This window comes from Mytilus edulis, chromosome 3, assembly GCF_963676685.1.
Source record: "Mytilus edulis chromosome 3, xbMytEdul2.2, whole genome shotgun sequence".
Taxonomy (NCBI): domain Eukaryota; kingdom Metazoa; phylum Mollusca; class Bivalvia; order Mytilida; family Mytilidae; genus Mytilus; species Mytilus edulis.
Window position 1 is genome coordinate 93155891 of NC_092346.1, and position 21789 is coordinate 93177679.

At 31.2% G+C, this 21789-nt stretch overlaps 1 protein-coding gene across 6 annotated transcripts in view; it reads left to right on the forward strand.

The window, feature by feature from the left end:
- Window positions 1–21789, forward strand: part of LOC139517791 (sodium/hydrogen exchanger 1-like) — an 83973-nt gene that overhangs the window by 47744 nt on the left and 14440 nt on the right. For 5 of the 6 annotated variants that reach the window (XM_071309224.1, XM_071309223.1, XM_071309225.1 and 2 more), the window contains 10 exons: window positions 5348–5389; window positions 6146–6214; window positions 8046–8127; window positions 9288–9315; window positions 10173–10282; window positions 10609–10684; window positions 15895–15968; window positions 16409–16520; window positions 17742–17823; window positions 19063–19158. In XM_071309224.1, the coding sequence (XP_071165325.1) occupies window positions 5348–5389; window positions 6146–6214; window positions 8046–8127; window positions 9288–9315; window positions 10173–10282; window positions 10609–10684; window positions 15895–15968; window positions 16409–16520; window positions 17742–17823; window positions 19063–19158 (771 nt within the window). Of the gene's footprint in view, window positions 1–5347; window positions 5390–6145; window positions 6215–8045; window positions 8132–9287; window positions 9316–10172; window positions 10283–10608; window positions 10685–15894; window positions 15969–16408; window positions 16521–17741; window positions 17824–19062; window positions 19159–21789 lie in introns of those variants that run through there. The other variant, XM_071309229.1, reaches the window with a different exon arrangement.

Genomic DNA, 21789 nt, shown 5'->3' on the forward strand with positions numbered 1-21789 from the left:
TGTTAAAAGTTCAATAAATAAAATGAAATAGTTTTTGTATTTTTTAAGATTGATTGATTGGTGTTTAATGCCACTTTCAGCATTATTGGCTATGTTGTGGTAGTAGGTTTTTATTGATGGAAGAATTTGAGTGCCCAGAGAGAGCCATAGACTTTTGTTATAAAAAATCAATACTGGACAAGTACTGAAAGTGGTGTTAAACACCCAACAGTTATAAAGGAAGATGTTGACATCTGTATCATAGAGAGTTATTATTTTACTGTTTTAAGATTATAAAAAAAGATTATAAAAATGAGTTTTTAATGGTAATAAAAATGACAGAACAAGATTATCTAGCATGGTATTGATTAACATGAAACTTTATTGGACAATCACAGCATTATTGCTGTTACTTTTTAATCTATAAGTCAGGATAACATATAAAATCAACATAAATAAAGCATTCAACTGCTGTGAAATTCTTTAATTTTAACAATTTTATGTTGTTTCAGAGAAAGTTTATCTTGCTTGTTAGAAATGTTTATGTCTTAATTAGAAAAGATTGGTAATACAAAAGATGTATCTTCACTGATTAAAAAAAAACTTCAGTAATTTGATTTGCCATAAATTGTGAATTCTATTAACATGAATTTTCTAAGCTCCTTGCTTTCTTTTGGCTAACCTTGTCAAACTGAGGGTTATTGTAAAGTTTTATACATTCAAATGTTGCAGAAACAAATCTTCTCTGAACCAAACATTTTCATCCTTGACCTATGAAAGCCCATAAATTAACTTAAAGGTAATGCTGGCACTTTTTCATCCTTGACCTAGGAAGGCCCATGACTTAAAGGTTAATGTTGGAACATTTTCATCCTTGACCTATGAAAGCCCATGATTTAAACAAAGGTTAATGCTGGAACATTGTCATCCTTAACCTATGAGAGCCCATGACTTAAACAAAGATTAATGCTGGAACATTTTCATCCTTGACCTATGAGAGCCCATAACTTAAACAAAGGTTAATGCAGGAACATTTTCATCCTTGACCTATGAGAGCCCATAACTTAAACAAAGGTTAATGCAGGAACATTTTCATCCTTGACCTATGAGAGCCCATAACTTAAACAAAGGTTAATGCAGGAACATTTTCTTCCTTAACCTTTGAGAGCCCATAACTTAAACAAAGGTTAATGCTGGAACATTTTCATCCTTGACCTATGAGAGCCCATGACTTAAACAAAGGTTAATGCTGGAACATTTTCATCCTTAACCTATGAGAGCCCATGACTTAAACAAAGGTTAATGCTGGAACATTTTCATCCTTGACCTATGAGAGCCCATGACTTAAACAAAGATTAATACTGGAACATTTTCATTCTTGACCTATGAGAGCCCATGACTTAAACAAAGATTAATGCTGGAACATTTTCATCCTTGACCTATGAGAGCTCATAACTTAAAAAAAGATTAATGCTGGAACATTTTCATCCTTGACCTATGAGAGCCTATAACTTAAACAAAGGTTAATGCTGAAACATTTTCATCCTTGACCTATGGGAGCCTATGACTTAAAAAAAGGTTAATACTGGAACATTTTCATCCTTGACCTATGAGAGCCCAGTACTTAAGCAAAGGTTAATTCTGGGACATTTTCATCCTTGACCTATGAGAGCCCAGTACTTAAGCAAAGGTTAATTCTGGAACATTTTCATCCTTGACCTATGAGAGCCCATAACTTAAACAAAGGTTATTGCTGTAACATTTTCATCCTTGACCTATGACAGCCTATGTTTTACACAATGTATTAGATGCATGACCTTAGAAGTAAGATACTGTGTGGTCTAGGTATCAGATACATCAAAGGTGACACTATTCTCTATTTATAAGAAAATATCTAATAAGACTTAAAAATAAATGCAACTTTGATGCAGTTTCAATGTTAATTTACAAGAATCTGCACTTAGAGAATATTCAGTTTTAGATTAATAACATAACAGCAACTTATTATGAGATCAAAGGTTTACCTGTATTATTTTACATATAAATTAGTATTTGATACTTTAGTTTTTATTTTGATAAATAATGAATACCGGTAAGTCATTATATGTAATCAGAATTAAAAGCGTCAAAGGTTATTCTGGTTTTAGTGTATATTACAAATATTAAAAAATACTCAATTCTTCCATAAATTGAATTACAGTTTATGTTATGCAGTCCAAATGAGAAATTTATAACCAATATCCTGCAAATAAACTTACTGAACTTCTCATAATATCACTAAAATGAGGAAAAGTAAAAAACAGGTTTCTTAAAACAGAGTTAATGGGGTTCAGAAATCATTATATTAAAAGAATGTATAGAACCAGTCAGATATGAAGTAAATGTAAAATTTATATTCAGTCTAGACTAAGATGAACTGTTTCTGTATGGAAATGAAATTGAAACATTAATAACTGTCCTATGGAAAACAGTTTTTGTCAACAAAATTATTAACACTGATTTGATGTTTGAACAAACCAAATTCTGTTAACATTGGTACCAGTGGTATAATAAGTATGTTTCTTTATAGGACTCTCTGGACTAAATAACTTACTATAAATATATATAATTGTTATAAAGGGAGATTTATTAGTCTAAAAACATTAATGTCCTGATGAAAGATAGCTGGATTGAAAGTGTTGAGAACAAAAAGAGAAAATATCCAATATATAATACTCATTTATAAATCAAGAAATAAATTTGTGTTCAACTTCTAGGGATGTCATTTCAACAATTATTTTTTCTGCTTGGATTGTAGGTACACTTTATTATACATTGTTCTCCTAACCCAAAGTGCATCTGACACACTCAAGGTCATAGGCAGAAACTGAAGTGTAACAAAAACGAAATGTATCTTCCTGGGGGCCAATATGTCTTTTGTGTATTAAATCTATGAATGACCAAACATAGGAATTTCACATAGTAACTTCAAAACTGTCCCCTAGGTTTTCCATGTAACCCAAGGTTTCATGTTTAAGGTCATTGAAGTCACGTCAGAGCTAAATCCAGATTTTTTTGGGGATTCATTAAATCTGAAAAAGGAGGATATTGTTTCTTTTTAAAGCTGTTGTTTAATATTGATTCCTCATAAATACAACCTTTTGTGATCAGTTGAATAGAAATATCCATCATAATCCATAAGAACAACATATTTGTTGGCTTCTTTGAAATTGATGGAAATCCTATGAATCTCTCTACAAGGTTGCAACAGTAAAATCATTTCTTCCAAGTTTTTCATTAGAGTAGATTTCACTAAAAGTACAGTATTTGATTTCAATGCTCTTGGATGTGGTTATACCTGTTCAATATTATAACCTAAACCAACAAGTGCAAAAGCAGGTCAAGTCACCTCTTGACCCTGTGAATCTTTCATCAAAGAGATTATAAAAAAGAAGATGTGGTATGATTGCCAATGAGACAACTCTACACAACAGATCATTTGACTCAGAAATTAACAGCTATAGGTCATTGTACAGTCTTCAACAATGAGCAACGCCCATACAGCATAATCAAAATAAGACTTGAAAATAAATGCAACTTTCAATGTTATATTACAAGAATCTCCTTAAAAACTAAAGTATTCTTCTGGCTTCAATGAAAGGTAATGATTTTATTCTTCAGGTTGATAATGTTGAGTTATAGTGTATAAGCACTTTTTAAGATCTACCATGCAGCTTTTTCCTGCTTAGGAATAGTTTTTTGTTGTTTGCTCTATGGTCGGGTGGTTGTCGCTTTGACATATTCACCATTTCCTTTCTCAATTTTATTGTAGTAATTTGTACACAGTAACTTTGAGTCAAACTTTTACGTACTTCTCGGAAGTAAATATTTTTATAGTTTGTAGAAAATAATTTATACATTTTCTGGTTGCCGCTTATAATGAAATCTTATAAAATTATGTGATTATATCTTTTTGAAACGTCTTGAAAAATTGGTTTATTTATACAATTATAAAAAGTATGTTCCCTATTGGAATTTTGAAAACAAGGATATATCTTTTACATAAGATTTATCGAATCTTTCAGAAATATATTGATTGTGAAGATAACTAAATTGTTGTATTCAAACCTTTGCATTTTTTATCTGATTACATTAATTACATCAACAAAAGTACTTTATCCAAGCCCAATTAAACCTAGTTTTTGAAATCATCTTCATCAGTTAAGCTCCAGTGCACATGTGTTACCTCAATCACTTGCATACAGGGACTCTGGTCCAGATTAATTATTGGTCACGTTGCTATATATATGTCAGTGTTAAACAGCTGTATTAATGTAAGTGTCACATAGCCACTTCTCTCAGATTAGTTCATTAAAGGAAGAAAGAGAATTAGATTCAATCTTTAAGGCACTGAGGCAAAAGTATATTGTATTAGAAAAAGGATATCCTATTGATTAAGGTGTCAACTATGTGATTGCTTTGAAATGGGTTTCTAAATTTGTTTAAATTGTGATCATATGACCAATTTGGTTACTATGTCAAATGGAGAGTATTCTGTTTAAGAATGCATTGTGATGTCACAATTTGGATTTAAAAAGTATGCATAGTACGAATTCATATGACATAGAAAAACATATGCACTGACCATATATGTGACCATATTTTACCCCTCACTTAAACTCTTGGTGTAAAAATTGTCTTTTGTTGTCAGATGTTTTGTTTTAAAAGTTCCTAAATATGTATGACTTTTCTCCACACACTGTTATATTAGTTCAAATATGAATGACTTTAACCATTTACTGTGCACTAGGTTTATGCGTTTTACTTGGTGCCATACTTGCGAGGCGCCCAGATGTTACAGCTGTTTTATGTCCCCAATTTAAGATTGATATGGCCAAAATGTATTTTGCAATGACAATGTTTTGAAATGTCTAATGATACTGGATAAAAGCATCCTAGATGTGGTACACCATCATTTGACCAACACTCTATCCAATGCATAGCAGGTTAAATGTCTGAAGCTTAACATTCATATTTGTAATATTATAGGATTTGTGTTTTAAAAATTTTGTTGTATTTTACCGCCATGATGATTTTACCAATTTTTGCAATTGATTTGATCTATTTAAATTGACTTATTTTTAAGTATGGTATTAGTGTCACATTGAGAATTTGTCTTTTTAAACCATTTGACAGAAAAGTCTCAAACTTGGTATGATTTTTTACCATATAAATGAGTATATTTACCCACACTATACCATCATTTTGATTTGACTATGGTTCCACAATGACACATTGTGATACATAATTTATTTAAATAATTTTACAGCGGTGGAGAGGGCAATTTGGTTTTATTTTGTAACTTATCTTTTGTTGTTATTTTTTTCAGTTTATTGATAATTCTTGGAATTATTGTTGGTGCAATTTTAAGGTAAGTATTATTATGTTTGCGAAATGCATTTTTTCATACGTTTAAAATTTTACTAAAAATTTAGCCAATTTCTGGATTTTTATTTTATTGCTTTTGATACAAAATCTACAAAAGTTCTTGTATGACTACACCATAATAGAGTTTTAACAGCAAAAATAATAAGCAATACAAAAAGATCTACAAACCTGCTTTTCTGCTTCAATTCATCCATATACACAAGTTAATTTTCCTTAAATGGTGATATTTTCCTCTATTTTAGTGCTTTTGTTTATTATTGAAACTTTTTTAGGTGGATAGAAACTAAACAGCAGAAATTTTTAACAATATCAGATCTACAAAAATGCCTTTATAAAAATAGAGAGAGATGTTGTATGATTACAAATGAGAAAACTATAATCCACCAAAACTCAAATGAAATGGATGTAAACAATTATAGGCAACCATACAGCCTTCAAACAATGAGAAAAATCCATATAGTAAGTCGGCTGAGAAAGGCCCAGATATGAAAAATATGAAAAATTCAATTGAGAAAACTGACAGCCCTTAAACAACCTTTTGAATACCAAAATAATACTGTGATGGGTAAAACCTCTTCAGATGAAGACAGCTATGTTTTGCTACTGCCTATTTGTAGAGAGCAGACACCATCTTAAAACTAAGTGGTGCTTGGGATTTGGTGGGCTTATTCATTTGAGTAAGTTTTAGTTTTTTGCAGAAAACTTTTTACATTCACTGTGATATTGTCATTTATTTAAGGAATTTTACCAATGCTGATGATATGCCAGGGATGAGCTCAGAGTTGTTTTTTCTGTATCTCTTACCACCGTAAGTCTACTATTTTACACCTTACTCTTAGTTCAGATTAATAGACCACTTTCGAGTTATGTCCTTCAGAATTTTTATTCCTTCTCGTCATCATTAAAAGGGATGATCTATAATAAAAAGCGAAGGCATAATTCCACTGTAATTATTAAGAATGACCAAAATGAAAGTTTAGACAGTTGTAATCATGGTAATTAATGTATTATTCATTTTGAAGTTTAATATATAAAGGCAGTCATTACAATGTACAATGGATTGTTTTGTGAGACATTTTGTTTTTGTCTTGTGTATTCATGGATTAGAATATTTAGTATGACACATCATATTATTATATAGTTGTGTACCTCTATAGTTAATATTTTGGTCAGATTTGTTGGTATTTCTATAACAAGTATCCCACAGTTGGCATATATATATATATAGGAATAAAAAAAAGTTGTCTCTGGAAAATATATAATTCCTTCTTCCTTCTTCCTTGATTTCATTTAAGAATATTTTAAATATAAATAGCAACAAAAAAATTTCAATTAATTTATTTAATGTTTTCCCTTTTAGGGTATAATAAAACAATATATTTGATGACAATTTTATTGATATCAACTTAGTTAATTAAATCATGATATGAATTTAACATTTAAAGCTGAATTGGTTCCATATCAGCAGTTATTAGTCTGCAGTTATCTGTTGGATTTATCCTTAATATGTTTTATAGCATTTGAGCACAGCTGAAAATATGCATTTTATTCATTTAAAAATCCATGTTGACATTCATAGCTCAGTTGAAATCAGTAAAAACTTTTTTGATATATCAATTTCCTGAAAAATGATATGCCAGCAAAAATGCAGGCCAAATGCATATACTATATTTGTAAAAATAGAAAAATTGATTGTCATGGAAGGTTACAAAGTGTGATATTGCTTGCATGATAGGTTAATAAGTGGACTAGAAAATCTTAAGAAAATTTTTAGTATTAATCCATCAAGTTTGTTGTAAGAACAATGCAAACTTGATTTCAACTCTGACTACCAGTTCAGTCATATAAGAAGTAGATTAATACGTCTATATCTGGTAGTAGGCTAGTTTTACATGACATCTGAGTATAAACATAGGATCTTACTAATTAAAAGACAGCCATAACTATTATAATGACTTTCAAAGTGTTGTTGTGATTTACAAATGAGTGATACCTACCACAGCAACTATATTTCATTTTTAAAGTCATAGAAATTTCTGTATGACCTATTCCATTGCCTTAGAAAACATGTTTCTGTTCTAACTGACAACCTAAAAGGGTTGCTATCAATACAAACAGAAAACTTCAATACGTTTACTGTCATTTCAAAAGACAAATAAGTAGGTCCAATTTGGTTCTTAATATTAATCAAGTGACATTAAAAAATAAGATGATGTGTGGTATGATTGCTAATGAGACAATTATCCACCAACACCAATATGATGTAGATGTTAGCAACTTTATTATAGGTTACTGTAAGACCATGATTTTAAGATTAATGTTATTGCCCTTGCTGTAATATAAGAGGATTATTTTGTACTCTGGATGTGCTAGGTTACACAACGGTATGAGAAGTGTTGTTGTATGTATCATCTCTGTTCTGTTTTACAGGATTATTATAGAATCAGCATCCAGTTTACATGACAGTATGGGAAGTGCTATTGTATGTAATTGTATCTGTTCTGTTTTACAGGATTATTATAGAATCAGCATCCAGTTTACATGACAGTATGGGAAGTGCTATTATAGAATCAGCATCCAGTTTACATGACAGTATGGGAAGTGCTATTGTATGTAATTGTATTTGTTATGTTTTGCAGGATAATTTTAGAATCGGCCTGGAGTTTACATGACAGGACATTCTTTGACAATGTGGGGACTGTTCTTATCTATGCTGTTATAGTGAGTATGTCATCAGTCTATAGTCTTTTTATTGGTACACTTACTAGGCTCAGTCTGTCAGAAATATATCTTCTAATCACTCTGGTCCATCCACCATTTAATTTTTGTAAAAACATTTTTTTTTCCAAAAATCAAGTAAACCAAATGAAATCATCAAAGTTAATTGGGAATGTGCCTTGAATGATCCTAATATCAAATTCCTTCTATCTGAAACATGACAGTAAGAACCAATAAAAGGTTCTAACAGGCCGAAACAACTGAGATTTTCCCGTCAGAAACACTGAGCACAATGAATTGTTATATGATGTAATTAAATGATCTCTATAATATTATGTCCTTTACCAAACTTGCATTGTTTGTTTCTAATCTGAAATCCAAGATGACTTCCATATATAGAGGAACAAAAATCACAAGGAAAACATGCAATCAGATTTCCTTTAAAAATTGAATTACAGTTTTGATTAATTTTATGTATGACTGCAAAAATATATTATTCCTACATTTCTATTGAATGTTGTATGCTTGCCACCCTGAGTGCTGGACAAATCAAAGACTTTAAAATGTATGTTGGATTCTTCTCTACTAATCATGCAGCATTATGGAGTTAGAGCAAAGACTGGTCAGCTCAGAGTCTGAATAATGTGTCATCTTCTTAAAATTTAGGTTTTTGATATTGATCTGATACCCAACATGCTAACAATAAATCTGACATGTTTAAGGCAAACTTTTATGACTGTTTCTTTGGTTCTTTTATTAGTAATTACCTTGATTTGAAAGACTATAATGATAATATTCCATTTTGATAAGTTCAGCATGCAAGACATTTCCGTGGGTCTTCTCTTGCCTATTTGTGAAGTTGAAAGTCTTAAGTATTGGAGTTTTTTTCTTCAATGTCAGTTTTGAGGGACCTACTTGTGAGAAATCAGTGGTATTTGGTATGCAGTTGTAATTTAGTTGTATATGTTAAAAAACTTAGGTCTGTTCATCCATAAATAGCCAAGAAGCCTCCTGGTAGAGATATTTTCATTATGTTGAACATTTCTGTTTTGTTGAATATTTGCCTTATTTTTTTATATTATATTAAGTAATAATAGTTTATTGCTTTTGTAAACTTTTAAGGCTTGCATTCTCTAGTTTTTTATATTTTACTTTTCTTTCAGGGAACTGTGCTAAATTGTTTCCTAATAGGTATGTATATCTTGAATTCTGTTTTTAATAATCAAATAGTTTTTGTGCATCATGCAAGTTTTTTGTTTTTAAATCATATCTGACAACAAAATAGTCATTTATATATTATTTCATGTTTCTTTATAAATGTATTGTCAATGGTATAAGTTTGCAGCCAAATTGGACCTTTGGTAGATCCATTAGATAGATATGAAATTATTGGAGGATGCTAAGATCTATAGGGGAAAAAAAGTGTTTTGTACATAAATTAGACTGTTAGTATTATCATTTGAATTGTTTTATATTTGTCATTTTGGAGCCTTTTTTGGCTAACTATTCAGTATGGGCTTTGCTCGTTGTTGAAGGTCGTACACTAACCTTTATTCTTACTTTCTGTGTCATTTTGTCTCTTGTGGAGAGTTGTCTCATTGGCTTAGATATTATATGTAATTATAGATTATCATTGATCATCTCAACGAGATTGATTTTCTCTCTTGTCTCAGCCAGTACGGCAAAAGCCAGAAAAGCAATTAAGTTGAGATGACCAATGATAATCTGTTTATCGCTATTTTACCTATGACGACGTTGTCAATTTCATCAGCAACGCCACGTGCCTCTTTAGTTTCTGGAGATTATTTTCCATCTCAAACGAGTAGCATGATATGAAAAATTATCACAAAAAAATATCAATGGAAAAATGCACAAAATGGCAATAATAATTGATTATCAGGTATGTTCTAGGATGTTAGAAAGGACATGTCACAGATTTATTGCTGTTAACTTTTGAGTTGACAGTTTATTATGTTTTTTTGTGATCATGTTTTTCATTATATAAAAAAAAAATGTTTTCTTTTCTATAAAAGATGTTAACTTTGCAGGTCCAACTTTATATGGCTTGGCTAGTAGTGGAGCGATGGGTGATACTAACATAGAAATGATTGAGTGCCTTGTATTTAGTTCCATAATAGTTGCTGTAGACCCAGTGGCTGTAAGTACTGTTTGGTGTTTATGTCATAAAATTATATAGAAAATCATTCTGTCTGTGAAAGATGTAAATAAATGTTATCAAAACAATAAAAAAAAATATCTGCCATCCATCAACACCCAATTCTACAAATAATCAATGATTGAAAGTTTCTAGGTCACAGCATCCTATTTGTACCTTTAGAAAAAATATGACATCTTTAACTGTTTAGCCTTGAATCTTGCAAAGTTCCTAAACATTTACAAATCATGTTTTGAATAGAGAGTTTTCTCATTGGCTCTCGTACCATATTTATGTAATTGTTATTCCGGTATTTGATGACATTTCAGGTTCTTGCCATTTTCCAAGAGATAGGAGTTAATAATGTGCTGTATTTTCTGGTGTTTGGTGAATCTTTATTAAACGGTGAGTCTAACTAAATTTATGTGATAGTGATTAAATCATGATACAAGCCCTAATTCTTTAATGACCCTCTTCGTTTGATTTCTAAACAAACCAATGTTCTAATTAAGTTGTATTTTCAACAACACCCTACCAAAATGGACATTTTTTTTTGGTAAGACCATTCTTTAAAGTAAGTTTGCATTTTTTTATCCAATCAAAATGGCTACTTTTCTAATGTGTCTTATAGGTTCCCTTCAAAGCAAAGTTCAAAAGTTCTGATTTTTGTCTCACTTGACAGAGTCAAAAAGCGAGACATGGGTATGCTGTTTCCGGCGACGGCGGCGTCAACAATGTATTAGTTTGTGATTAGGTCTAGTTTATGGTGAACCACTAGTGGTAAGTCGATGATATTTGGTATGCAGTTGTATAAGTATTGGCACATCTCATTTCCATGGAGATTATTTTACCCCGCCCCCTCAGTTATAGTCTAATGACTTTGAAACGTTTGCTTAGTTTTCATGTATTAGTTTGTGATTAGGCCAGTTTATGGGGAACCACTAGTGGTAAAGTAATGATAATTGGTATGCAGTTGTATAAGCATCAGCATATCTCAATTCCATGGAGATTATTTGGTCCCGCCCCTACATTCATGGTCTATTGACTTTGAAATTTTGCTTAGTTTTAATGTATTAGTTTGTGATTTATTAGGTCAGTTTATGGGGAACAACTAGTTGTAGGTTAATAATAATTAACATGCAGTTGTATAAGCATTGGCATTCCTCATTTCCATGGAGATTATTTGGCCCTGCCCCCTCAGTCATGGTCTATTGACTTTGAAACTTTTGCTTAGTTTTCATGTTTTAGTTTGTGATTAGGTCAGTTTATGGGGAACCAGTAGTGGTAGGTCAATGATACTTGGTAAGCAGTTAAATTAACATTTACACATCTCATTACCATGAAGTTATTTTTACCCTCCCCCTCAGTTATGGTTTATTGACTGAAATTTTGCTTAGTTTACATGTATTAGTTTGTGTTTAGGTTTGTTTAAAGAGAACTACTTATGATAAGTCAATGGTATTTGGTATGCAGTTGTATTAGCATTGGCACATCTCATTTCCATGGAGATTGTTTAGCCATGTACCTTCAGTCATAGTTCATTGACTTTGAATATTTGCTAAACTTACATGTTAAAGTGTTTCTATTTTTTATTTCAACATTTTCATTATCGAAATTACAAAAAAGCGAGACATATCTCTGTGATAACAGTTTATTTTATTAGAATTGAAATAATTCTGTCATGCCATGTTCTATATTACATTTCTTAACATTTTAAGCTTATGCTTAATTTAAAGATGTTGACAAATATAATGCATACCCATCTGAAATGAGCATAGATCATGGCATGAAGGATTCATTTCTTAGTCATATGAAACCTCAAATTAAAAAAAAGATATGCATATGTCTTTTATAACAAACTGGATAGTTTTCATTATCAAACTTAAGTACACATACTTATTTCTGAAGAAAATTCTTTAATTTGTCCACATTTAGAAGTAGTCTACTTTTTTTGAATTGCTTGCTTCCAGGAAGCAATTCGCCGACATATTTTCCGTATGCAAACTGACCTTAGCGTGAACCTCCTCGTAAAAATTCCAGTGATCACAATACGCATGGATCTGTCATTTAAATAAACAATTATCTGATTGTACATTTTAAACATAAGCTCAATATCAATGCTTTTTGTTGATTGTTTACTATAAGGTGACAATCGGTAAACTTCAGAATCAAAACACGCCATTTAATGAGCTGCTATATTTGTTAAATCATAACAGACAGAGAGAAAAAAAATTGACGATTATATGATATATTTGCGTAAAAAATGATAAAATGGTGCACAGAAGATTAAGTTTGTGATATACATGCATTGGTTCAAGAATTTAATAAACATTATTTTCACCAGTCACTCGTTTCATATGGCTCTAAGTGAAAGATTTTTGTTCAATTAATTTACAGACTTTTTTTGCAACAGAGTTATAAGAAGCTCAATTAAGACTGTTGCTTTACTCCTAAGACAAACAATTACTCAACAGAACTCTTCATGTTCAAAGAACATACATTGTATATTGATCTATGGGTGATAAAGAATTGTTAGAATTGTGTTTTATATCCACCATTTACAAAAGGATTCTATTACTGTTTATGAGACGAGTTTGACCATTACAATATTTAAACACCAAATTTGTATTTCTTCTCGAGTTTATCTAACTGATGACTGGTGTTTATCTGACTAGGATATATCAAGGTTGTCTCATGATTGTCCTTTAGTAGTCATACTGCATGACAATCCTAATAAATAAACAATATTGACTCTGTTTACAGGAAAATTAATCACATGGTAAAGAATTGTTTTTTTATGTAAAACATTGATTATTTCTTACTATCACCCTCAACTCTATTGACAAATAGATATGAAGGTCAGAATGTAGTTATCTAAGATAGGGTTTGTAAAGGAAAATTTCTCCAATGATATTTGATATCAAAGGCCATTTTTGAAAATGCCTTTGTTCAAATGTATATGAAGAAAAATAAATAAATAACAAGTGTATGAAATTCTAGGAGTAATAAACCTTTTTTCACAGAAAAAAATGAACAAACAAATAAAGTCATTATTTAGTTCTTATGTTCGAAGGTAAACCTGATCATTTACCAAGTTTGATGTGTTAGATATAAGACCAAAAAATTCCATGTTACAATTTTATATCAGCTTTAAATTTTGCTTTATAATCTAGGTAATAATTTTGCCGAAGGCATCAATAAAGTGCTGATAATTCTAAAATCTAGTTCATGATTTAGAAAATGATGCGATACCAATAAAGGATACAGAAAGGCTTCATTAAGAGTACCAGTATCAAAGGTTGTTTAAATGAGTTAACTGATGTGCAAATTCTGTCTTTCATACACTAACTGAAAATAGAATTAAAAGTATTTGCTGTTCAGAAGTTTTAGTCCTTGGTAGAATGGAAAAGAGTCATAAATATGCCAGTAATTAACAGATTGAAAAAGAAATATAAATTTGGCAGGTCAAAAAAGCCTTAAAGAGTCGTTAAAAAATACTGAAATCCTGGTTTGCTGTCAATTTGAAAGCTCATTCCTTGGTAAATATGATAAGATGAATGCTGTCCAGGCATCCAGACATCAATATTTCTGTTCTTAAAAAATTCTTTCATTTTGTACAAAGCTTGCTTTGATAATGCCCCATTGAGTGTGGAAGAGACTTATTATTTATTTTAAGGTCACTGAAGGTCAAAGGTCAAGTCACATCACTATGCCAAAGGTCATAGCAGAAATTGAAATTTGGGCAAAATTTTTTATCATCAAATTACATTTTTTTAAACCATATGTCAAGCTTTTGTCATTCTCATGAGAATGCCCTTTCAAAAGAATAAGAATCATGAAGACTTTTCGGTCTGTTTGTCAAAGGTCAAGGTCACTCTCTTTTTTTTCTCTTATTTTATATAGATTGACAGAAGACTTTACAATTGTTATTTCCAAAAAAAAACAAAAAACAATTACAACTACCAATATTATATTCTGTTTATGGTACATAATCAGATTGAATATGGACTTGTACAATAAAAATTGCATTGGATTTTTTTTATAGATTTGGTAGCATCAATGTAGTTAAGGAAGTGCTATTGAATATCACATACTAGTATTCCCAATCTGTTAGCAAAACTGCCTTTATAAAAGCCCCTACAGAGATGTGTATTATTTACAAATGTATATGTTATCTTTCATTTTGTGGTTCAAATTTTCTCTTTGAAATGACTAGATTGTAGTTTCAGGAGATCAATGCCATTGATTGTATTCAAAACTTCCTCAAAAATGTCAATACAAACGTTAAAAGTGTCAATTCAATCGTTTTAAGTAAATTTTCCACTTGATATCATCAATTATAAGTATGACAGTGAACATGTCATGTTGATTGTTTTCTTTATCGACTGTGGAATGTAGGGTTAATAGCAGATCATTATGGACTTATTCTGTAAATTAAAGTACATACTCCATCAACAGTTATTTAAGTTAGGCATGTTTAGTTCATTTGTTTTGATTTGACTGTAAATATAATAGTGATGATTAAGCCTCACAACACAAATGTCACACATTCCTATTTCCTTTTATTAAAAGTTTTACTGTTGAAGCAAAATGTCAGACAGGTCAGAAATTTACGTTTCTAGGCAATTTGCCAAAGCTTTAATTATGTGGCTTTCATGACTGTAAACTGGAATCAAATTCTGTTCAGCTGACAAAATTTTACCGCTGACCAATAATCAATCACTTTCACATTATCGTAGTAACTAGATTTCGTGTGAAAACCATGGTGATTACATTAATAGTAAATTGAATTTGCCAATAAACTGAACTTGGAACTTGTGTTCTGAAAGATACTGTAATCTCCATAAGTTTTACCATTACATAGAAGCAATTAGTATTAATAGCAGAACATTAGGAACAAAGCCTAGAAACATTTGTGTAGGTCTTACTAGATTCTGTTATTGTTTTTATATTGTCACATCAGCTAGGGACATCAGTGTCACAGTTTTATATTCAATTTTCTGAGTTAATTGACATAGACAGTATTGACAAGTTATGGATAGTATATAATGTTTTAAATGTTTTCTTCCAATAGAATATTAGTCTAAGAAATTTTCAAGGTTACAAAAATTTCAAAAATAAGAACATTTAATAAGTTATGTTTTATTTTGTTGTTTTACAAAAGTTTTATTTAATCCTACTGTCTACAACAAATGACATAATGCAGGTGCTTTGACTCCAATCATGAATGAGCGAGCGTTGCAAGTTTTCCTTCCAAAGGTTGTGGTTCTCTCTGGGCACACCTGCTTCCTCCACCTATAAAACTGGAAAACACGAAATAGCCAATAAATCCATTGATAATTTGTCAAAATCTTATTGGTTTGCTGTAGATTGGAAATCTTTTAACTGCTAGTATTTGTTTCATTTAATTTCTTTTTCTTCTTGTTACCAGTCTGATTGTAATCTTAACTCTCATTTTCTATTGTCTTTTTATATGTCATGTTGCAAAATTTCAGAAAAATAGGAGAGATGAGAGGTTTGATCTTAATCATACTGACATTTTTCAGAATCCAGTGTTATTAAAATGTTTATCTTCCCCTACATTCAACTTAATAAAATAAAATATCTTATTTCAGATGCTGTGACTGTGGTGATATACAACACAATGAAAACATTTAATCTGATGGAACCAGAAATTCCTGTTTCTGAGGTTAGTGATAGAGAACTATTTTTATTAATATATGTCAAATGTCTATTGATCTTGACCTCATTTTCATGGTTCAGCAAATGCTGAAAAAAATGTTAAGTTTTTTTGGCAAGTGAAATTCGTTTCAAATGAAATACTCAATTATTATGAGTAATGTGATAATTGGTTTATGGTTTATTAGATCCTTGCAATGTCTACATGTTCATCAGACTGGGTTCACCTGACCTTGACCTCATTTCATGCTTCAGTGACTAAGGTTAAGTTTTCATAGTTAAAGAAATAATTTATTTTAGGTTTTGCCTTCCACTGAAATATTCGTTTATTTGGCCTTTTTAACTCTTTTGATTTGAGCGTCACTGATGAGTCTTTTGCAAAATTTCAATCCAGATATCTATGGTGAGTTTATTTGCACAGGAATGATAATTATTTAAAATCTTTTTCAGGTATTTTTAGGCATCGTAAGTTTCTTTGTAGTAAGTTTTGGCGGTATTGGTATTGGTGTGGTGTTTGGTATGATAACAGCAGTAATTACCAAATATACAGAGCATGTGAGAGGTAAGTGTTAGTCAGCTTCTTAATGGTGTTTGAATTTGACTGTTTAATTGGTCTATGTTTAACCTTGTAAGGATAAAATCAAGTAAATTGACTTGCCTTGTTGGAAGACAATTAAGAGTGCATCTGAATCTTATATACTGTAAACCAACTTATTTTTTGCGACTTTCAGGTTTAGAAAAAAGAAAGTGAATATAAATCCTTGTGAATATGGAACAAGTTAAGGAGAATAATGTGTACTTGTTCTTAAAATCCTTTTACTTTTTGAATATATATTAAGTTTTCCTGAGAAAAAAAAATTGCAGAGAAATTTCCATCCCATTGATATTTCTTGTTATAGCTGGTATCAATCAAATGTTTCCTAGAAGAATTTTATTTCCATGACAAAGAAAACTTTCTGATGAATATCATTTTACAGACATGCTGTGACCTTTCATGGAAAACATATTGTGAAACTTATTAACATGTATAGAATGATTAAAAAATGATCACCAATGAATAGTTCATTTATAACTCTGTCATTCTGAAATATTGTCATATTCAATCAATTTTTATTGATACATTTATATATAAAACAATTTCTTCAGGAATAGCTGACAATCTTACTACAGAAGTATGGTCTTGATTAAATCATTGATAATATATCAATCAATTAGAACAGGGGATAATCTTATTTCAATCAATTAGTTAACTGACCAAATAGAATATCTGGATGTATGTACTGGTATGTACCTTTGTTCTTTGGAGCTCCCCTCCTTATTGTCTCAAAATTTTGAAGACAAAACAGTACGAAACTCACTGAGTAAACTCCTCTTAAGTACTACCATTAATGGCCTTGCTAACTGTCACACAATGTTTGTACTGTTAAAATAAAACATTCACCCCTAATGTATCTTTTAAAAACATATGATAAGAATATGAAGAGGAAAATGAGTGAGCTAATTTTGATAGGTTGCTGTTACTCTTTCCACTGTTTAAAAAATGAAACTTCCATTTCTTTTATGAAAGATTGTGGTATTCATGAATGAGTAGATATTGGTGAAATTTTTATGGATTCTTCACAGAATTATGTTTCACATGTCTATTCTGATAAAATATTTGTCTATTTAGTCTTAAAAGTTTTGCACAGAATCAAGGTGAGCTAAACAGTCCCCTGAGGAACCACTAGGTCACATTTTTTCTATACTTTTTAATGAAATTATATTTTTTTCTTTTGTTTTGCAGTGATAGAACCATTATCAGTATTTGTGTTGGCCTACATGTCATATCTCATGGCTGAACTCTTTCATTTCTCAGGAATTATAAGGTAAATGTAGTTCTATTGGATGAATCTAATATTCTAATAGTAATACAATTGAATGTTTAGTATTGTCTACTTACCCGTATAACTTTTATAAATTGGCAGTCATTTTGTCAGGATTAAATAACTCTTAAATTTTACAGAAAAGTGTTCAGAACAAATCTTGATATTGAATTTATAAAAAAAAAAATAATAAGTTTAGAGACCATGGCAAATAAATGAAATTTAAGACAAATTACATAATTTTATTGAATTTATTTCCATTCACAATTTATTATTCTTAATCTAACATGCAATCACTTTACTCAATAAACTGCTACAGTGTTTGACGAAATGGTAATATAGTTGATATTTAAGAATTCACGTCACAGAAATACAGAATTTGCAATTAAGGCATCTACACTATGATAAATCATGTGATCAATAAAACTATCAGAATAGAAGTACAAATGTTGTGACTACAGCGAACAAACTTTAGAAACAGTGACTAATTAGCTAGTTACAGTATAGGGTCAATTTTAGAACACGATTTATTATGGTGCACTAATATTCAACAGTCTAATAAGCTAGTTACAGTAAAGGATCAGTTTGAGAACACGATTTATTATAAAGCATTAACATGCAGCATTTCTAACCACGACTTCAGTCTGTATGATTCTGATACCTCAATTATGTTGTATTCACGAAAATACTTCACATCCTAAATAAAGACTATAGAATGTGGTACAGATGTCAGTTAAAGACAGCTTTAATTTAGTATTCATATCAATTCCCATTCTGCTAGTATTCAGCTTAAGCATTAATCATTGTTTCTGCAGCATGTTTGTCAGATATTTATAATTTACTATGGTATATATATAAATGGTAATTTAGAATGTCAGGTTATTTTGACATAAATAAGAGGAAATGTGTTAATGGGCAGCAACCCAACAACTCAAATAACCAAAAAACATCTTCAGCTGTAAGCAGAGATATCTATATAATGGGTGAGGCCTTTAAACATCAAGAGTCCTTAAGCATATGAAAGAACTACCAACAACAACAAATTTTCTAAAGAACCAAAATATTGTAGAGGAATGTTGTATTGGCCTTAGGTACAATCCATAGTTAGACATGTGAACCCAGTCTTCTTGATAATACTTTTTGTTGGGTTTCTGTCTCATAAACATATACATCAAATCTCTTTGTATTAAAAGCTGTAGCTCAAAAGTATGTCTATATGATTCAATTTGTTCTATTTTACAGCCTTATAGCATGTGGACTAACACAGGCACAGTATGCATTCCACAACATATCAACAAAATCTCATACAACTGTTAAATACTTCAGTAAAATGCAAAGGTAAGTTAGAGTTTACTGGTTTATTTAAAAGATAAGGTAATATGGTCATATTTTGTCAATAAAGAAGGATTTTTCTTTTAAGATGAAAAATGCTCAGCTCACCAGACTCCAAAGGGTCAAGTGAGCTTTTTTCATCACTAGTCGTCCTTCATACATCATCTATTAACTTTTACAATTTTTATGCCCCACCTACGATAGTAGAGGGGCATTATGTTTTCTGGTCTGTGCGTCCGTTCGTCCGTCCGTCTGTCTGTCTGTTCGTCCGTCTGTCCCGCTCCAGGTTAAAGTTTTTGGTCAAGGTAGTTTTTGATGAAGTTGAAGTCCAATCAACTTCAAACTTAGTACACATGTTCCCTATGATATGATCTTTCTAATTTTAATGCCAAATTAGAGTTTTTACCCCACTGAACATGGAAACTGATAGTGCGAGTGGGGCATTCGTGTACTGAGGACACATTCTTGTTTTCAATTAAATTAGGTTGTCTATTGGAACCAAACTTGGTCACAATCATCCTTTAGATATTAGTCCGGCGGCTACAAGCATATTTCAGACGAATTGTGCACATCCTGTTACAGCATGATATTTGGCATAGACCTTCCTCAACTATTACTCTTTTATTTCAGATAGGGAGGCATTTGAAAAAAATGTCTCACTTCCGGTAAAATCCAAAATGGCGGACGTCATACTTAAATCAGCCCAATATCGAAGGCCAGCGTGTAAAAATGTGTTATTATCATGCTACTATCATAATATTTGGTACAGACCTTTGTTTTTTACTACTTTTGGATAAATTAAATAGATTAGATGTCTTCAGAAACCCCACTTTCGGTTAAAATCCAATATGGCTGACATTGTACTTAAATAAGCTTATTTTTTTAGGGAGGGTAACTGAAATGTGTTTTAACTTATTGCTACTATCATTACATTGTGTATGAACCTTTCTTTGGTGTTTCTGATGGATACAATGCATAAGACATATGTCTTAAAAACCCTTTCTTCCGGGTATATCCAAAATGGCGGACAGAGAAATATCAATTTTTTATTCAAATTTTCATTTTTTTCAATATGTAAAGAAATGATTTTATTTTGTGCTGGTCATTAAACTTTTGGCTTAAAGTTATCCTCAAAACCACTTATTCTAGCATGTTGTAAATATTTAGATATAAAGTTGACACTTCCGGTTAAAAATATGACGTAAATTTCAAAGATGAGTCCTCAATCTATTTCTTCGATTTAGAGTTTTGGATAGATTGATTAAAACAAAATAAAATCACTATAGTACTAAAAATTATTTTAAATTATTACTATTTGGCCAAGAATACATGTTTATTCACAGTCACCATGACATGCACACATCGCAGTGCACGGGATACTTGATTTTCCACATTAAAAATGACCGCGGAATCCTTTCTTACATCCACAATGTATAAGCTTTTGACAAAATGATGAGGCCTCAAAAAGAGTTTTTCAAAAGTTATCCTCTTTGTCCCCGCCTGGAGTGGGTAGCATAAGAGCCAATCCCAAGCTCGTCTCCCTAAACACCTGCCTAAGTATATTGCATTATTTACATGCTGGAAAAGACTAGACCAAGTTGAGGGAATAGCCTCGAAAAGCCGTCCCTGTTGCGCAAATAGTTATTTTCTTGCTTCGTTAACCATGTTATACCCATCTGCTAAGTTCTGTCGATCTTACAGTAAAACCCTGGTGATTTAGTCTGATTAATCATCATTCTTTTTGTTAAAGTCACATCTTCAAATGCAATCAATGTCTCCCACATAGTCTTTTCCCCCCTTTCAAGCAAAGAGAGAACCATATCACAACAGGTAAAGACATGGATAACAATAAGTGTTTCAGATGACCCAGGTCACTCATTGCCTAGTGCATTTGAAAGGCCATTGATAGATATTAATCCAAAGTCTTTTGCCCTCCCAAACACAACGTCTACCCCTATGTCACGGAATAGTGAAACAGTATTGACAACATCATCATTAACGACTGTTCGAATCATGACTCGTTTAAGTGCGTGTTTCACTGCATCAGACACATGCACCATGATTTTAGTGTCTGCCTCTAAATGTGAACTGGGTGCTGAACTTGAAATACATTACGTGGTGGATAAGATAGAATATCCTGACCATTTGTTGCTATAACTACCATACGCATCCAAGACTTCATCCACTCGTATTTCAGTTTCAAGGTATTTTATTTAGGTAAGGACATAATACCCAATCAGCATACTCAGTAGGCCGCAATTCACAATCGGAGAGCTGATTTCCAACATTTACAAAGACTGTGGTATTGTTTCTCACATCTTAATAAATTCTGCAAAAACACATATTTTCTTGCCTTGTTAACCTAATCTGTTTCTTTTTTTTTTTTTATCTTCCAACAAAACCACGTATCGTTTTCAATGACAATAAACATCAAATCCATATGGTGATGTTGGCTGGTCAATCATCATTCTAAATGCTATAGTCACATCTTCAAACTCCATTAATGTCACCAACGCAGTTCCTTTTCCAGCGAACGTGTTATCTTCTAATGCCTAGTGCATTTGAAAGGTCATTGATTGATATATATCTTATACTTTTCCCCTTCTAAATGCAAACCAAAGTTTGTCTGCCCTATGT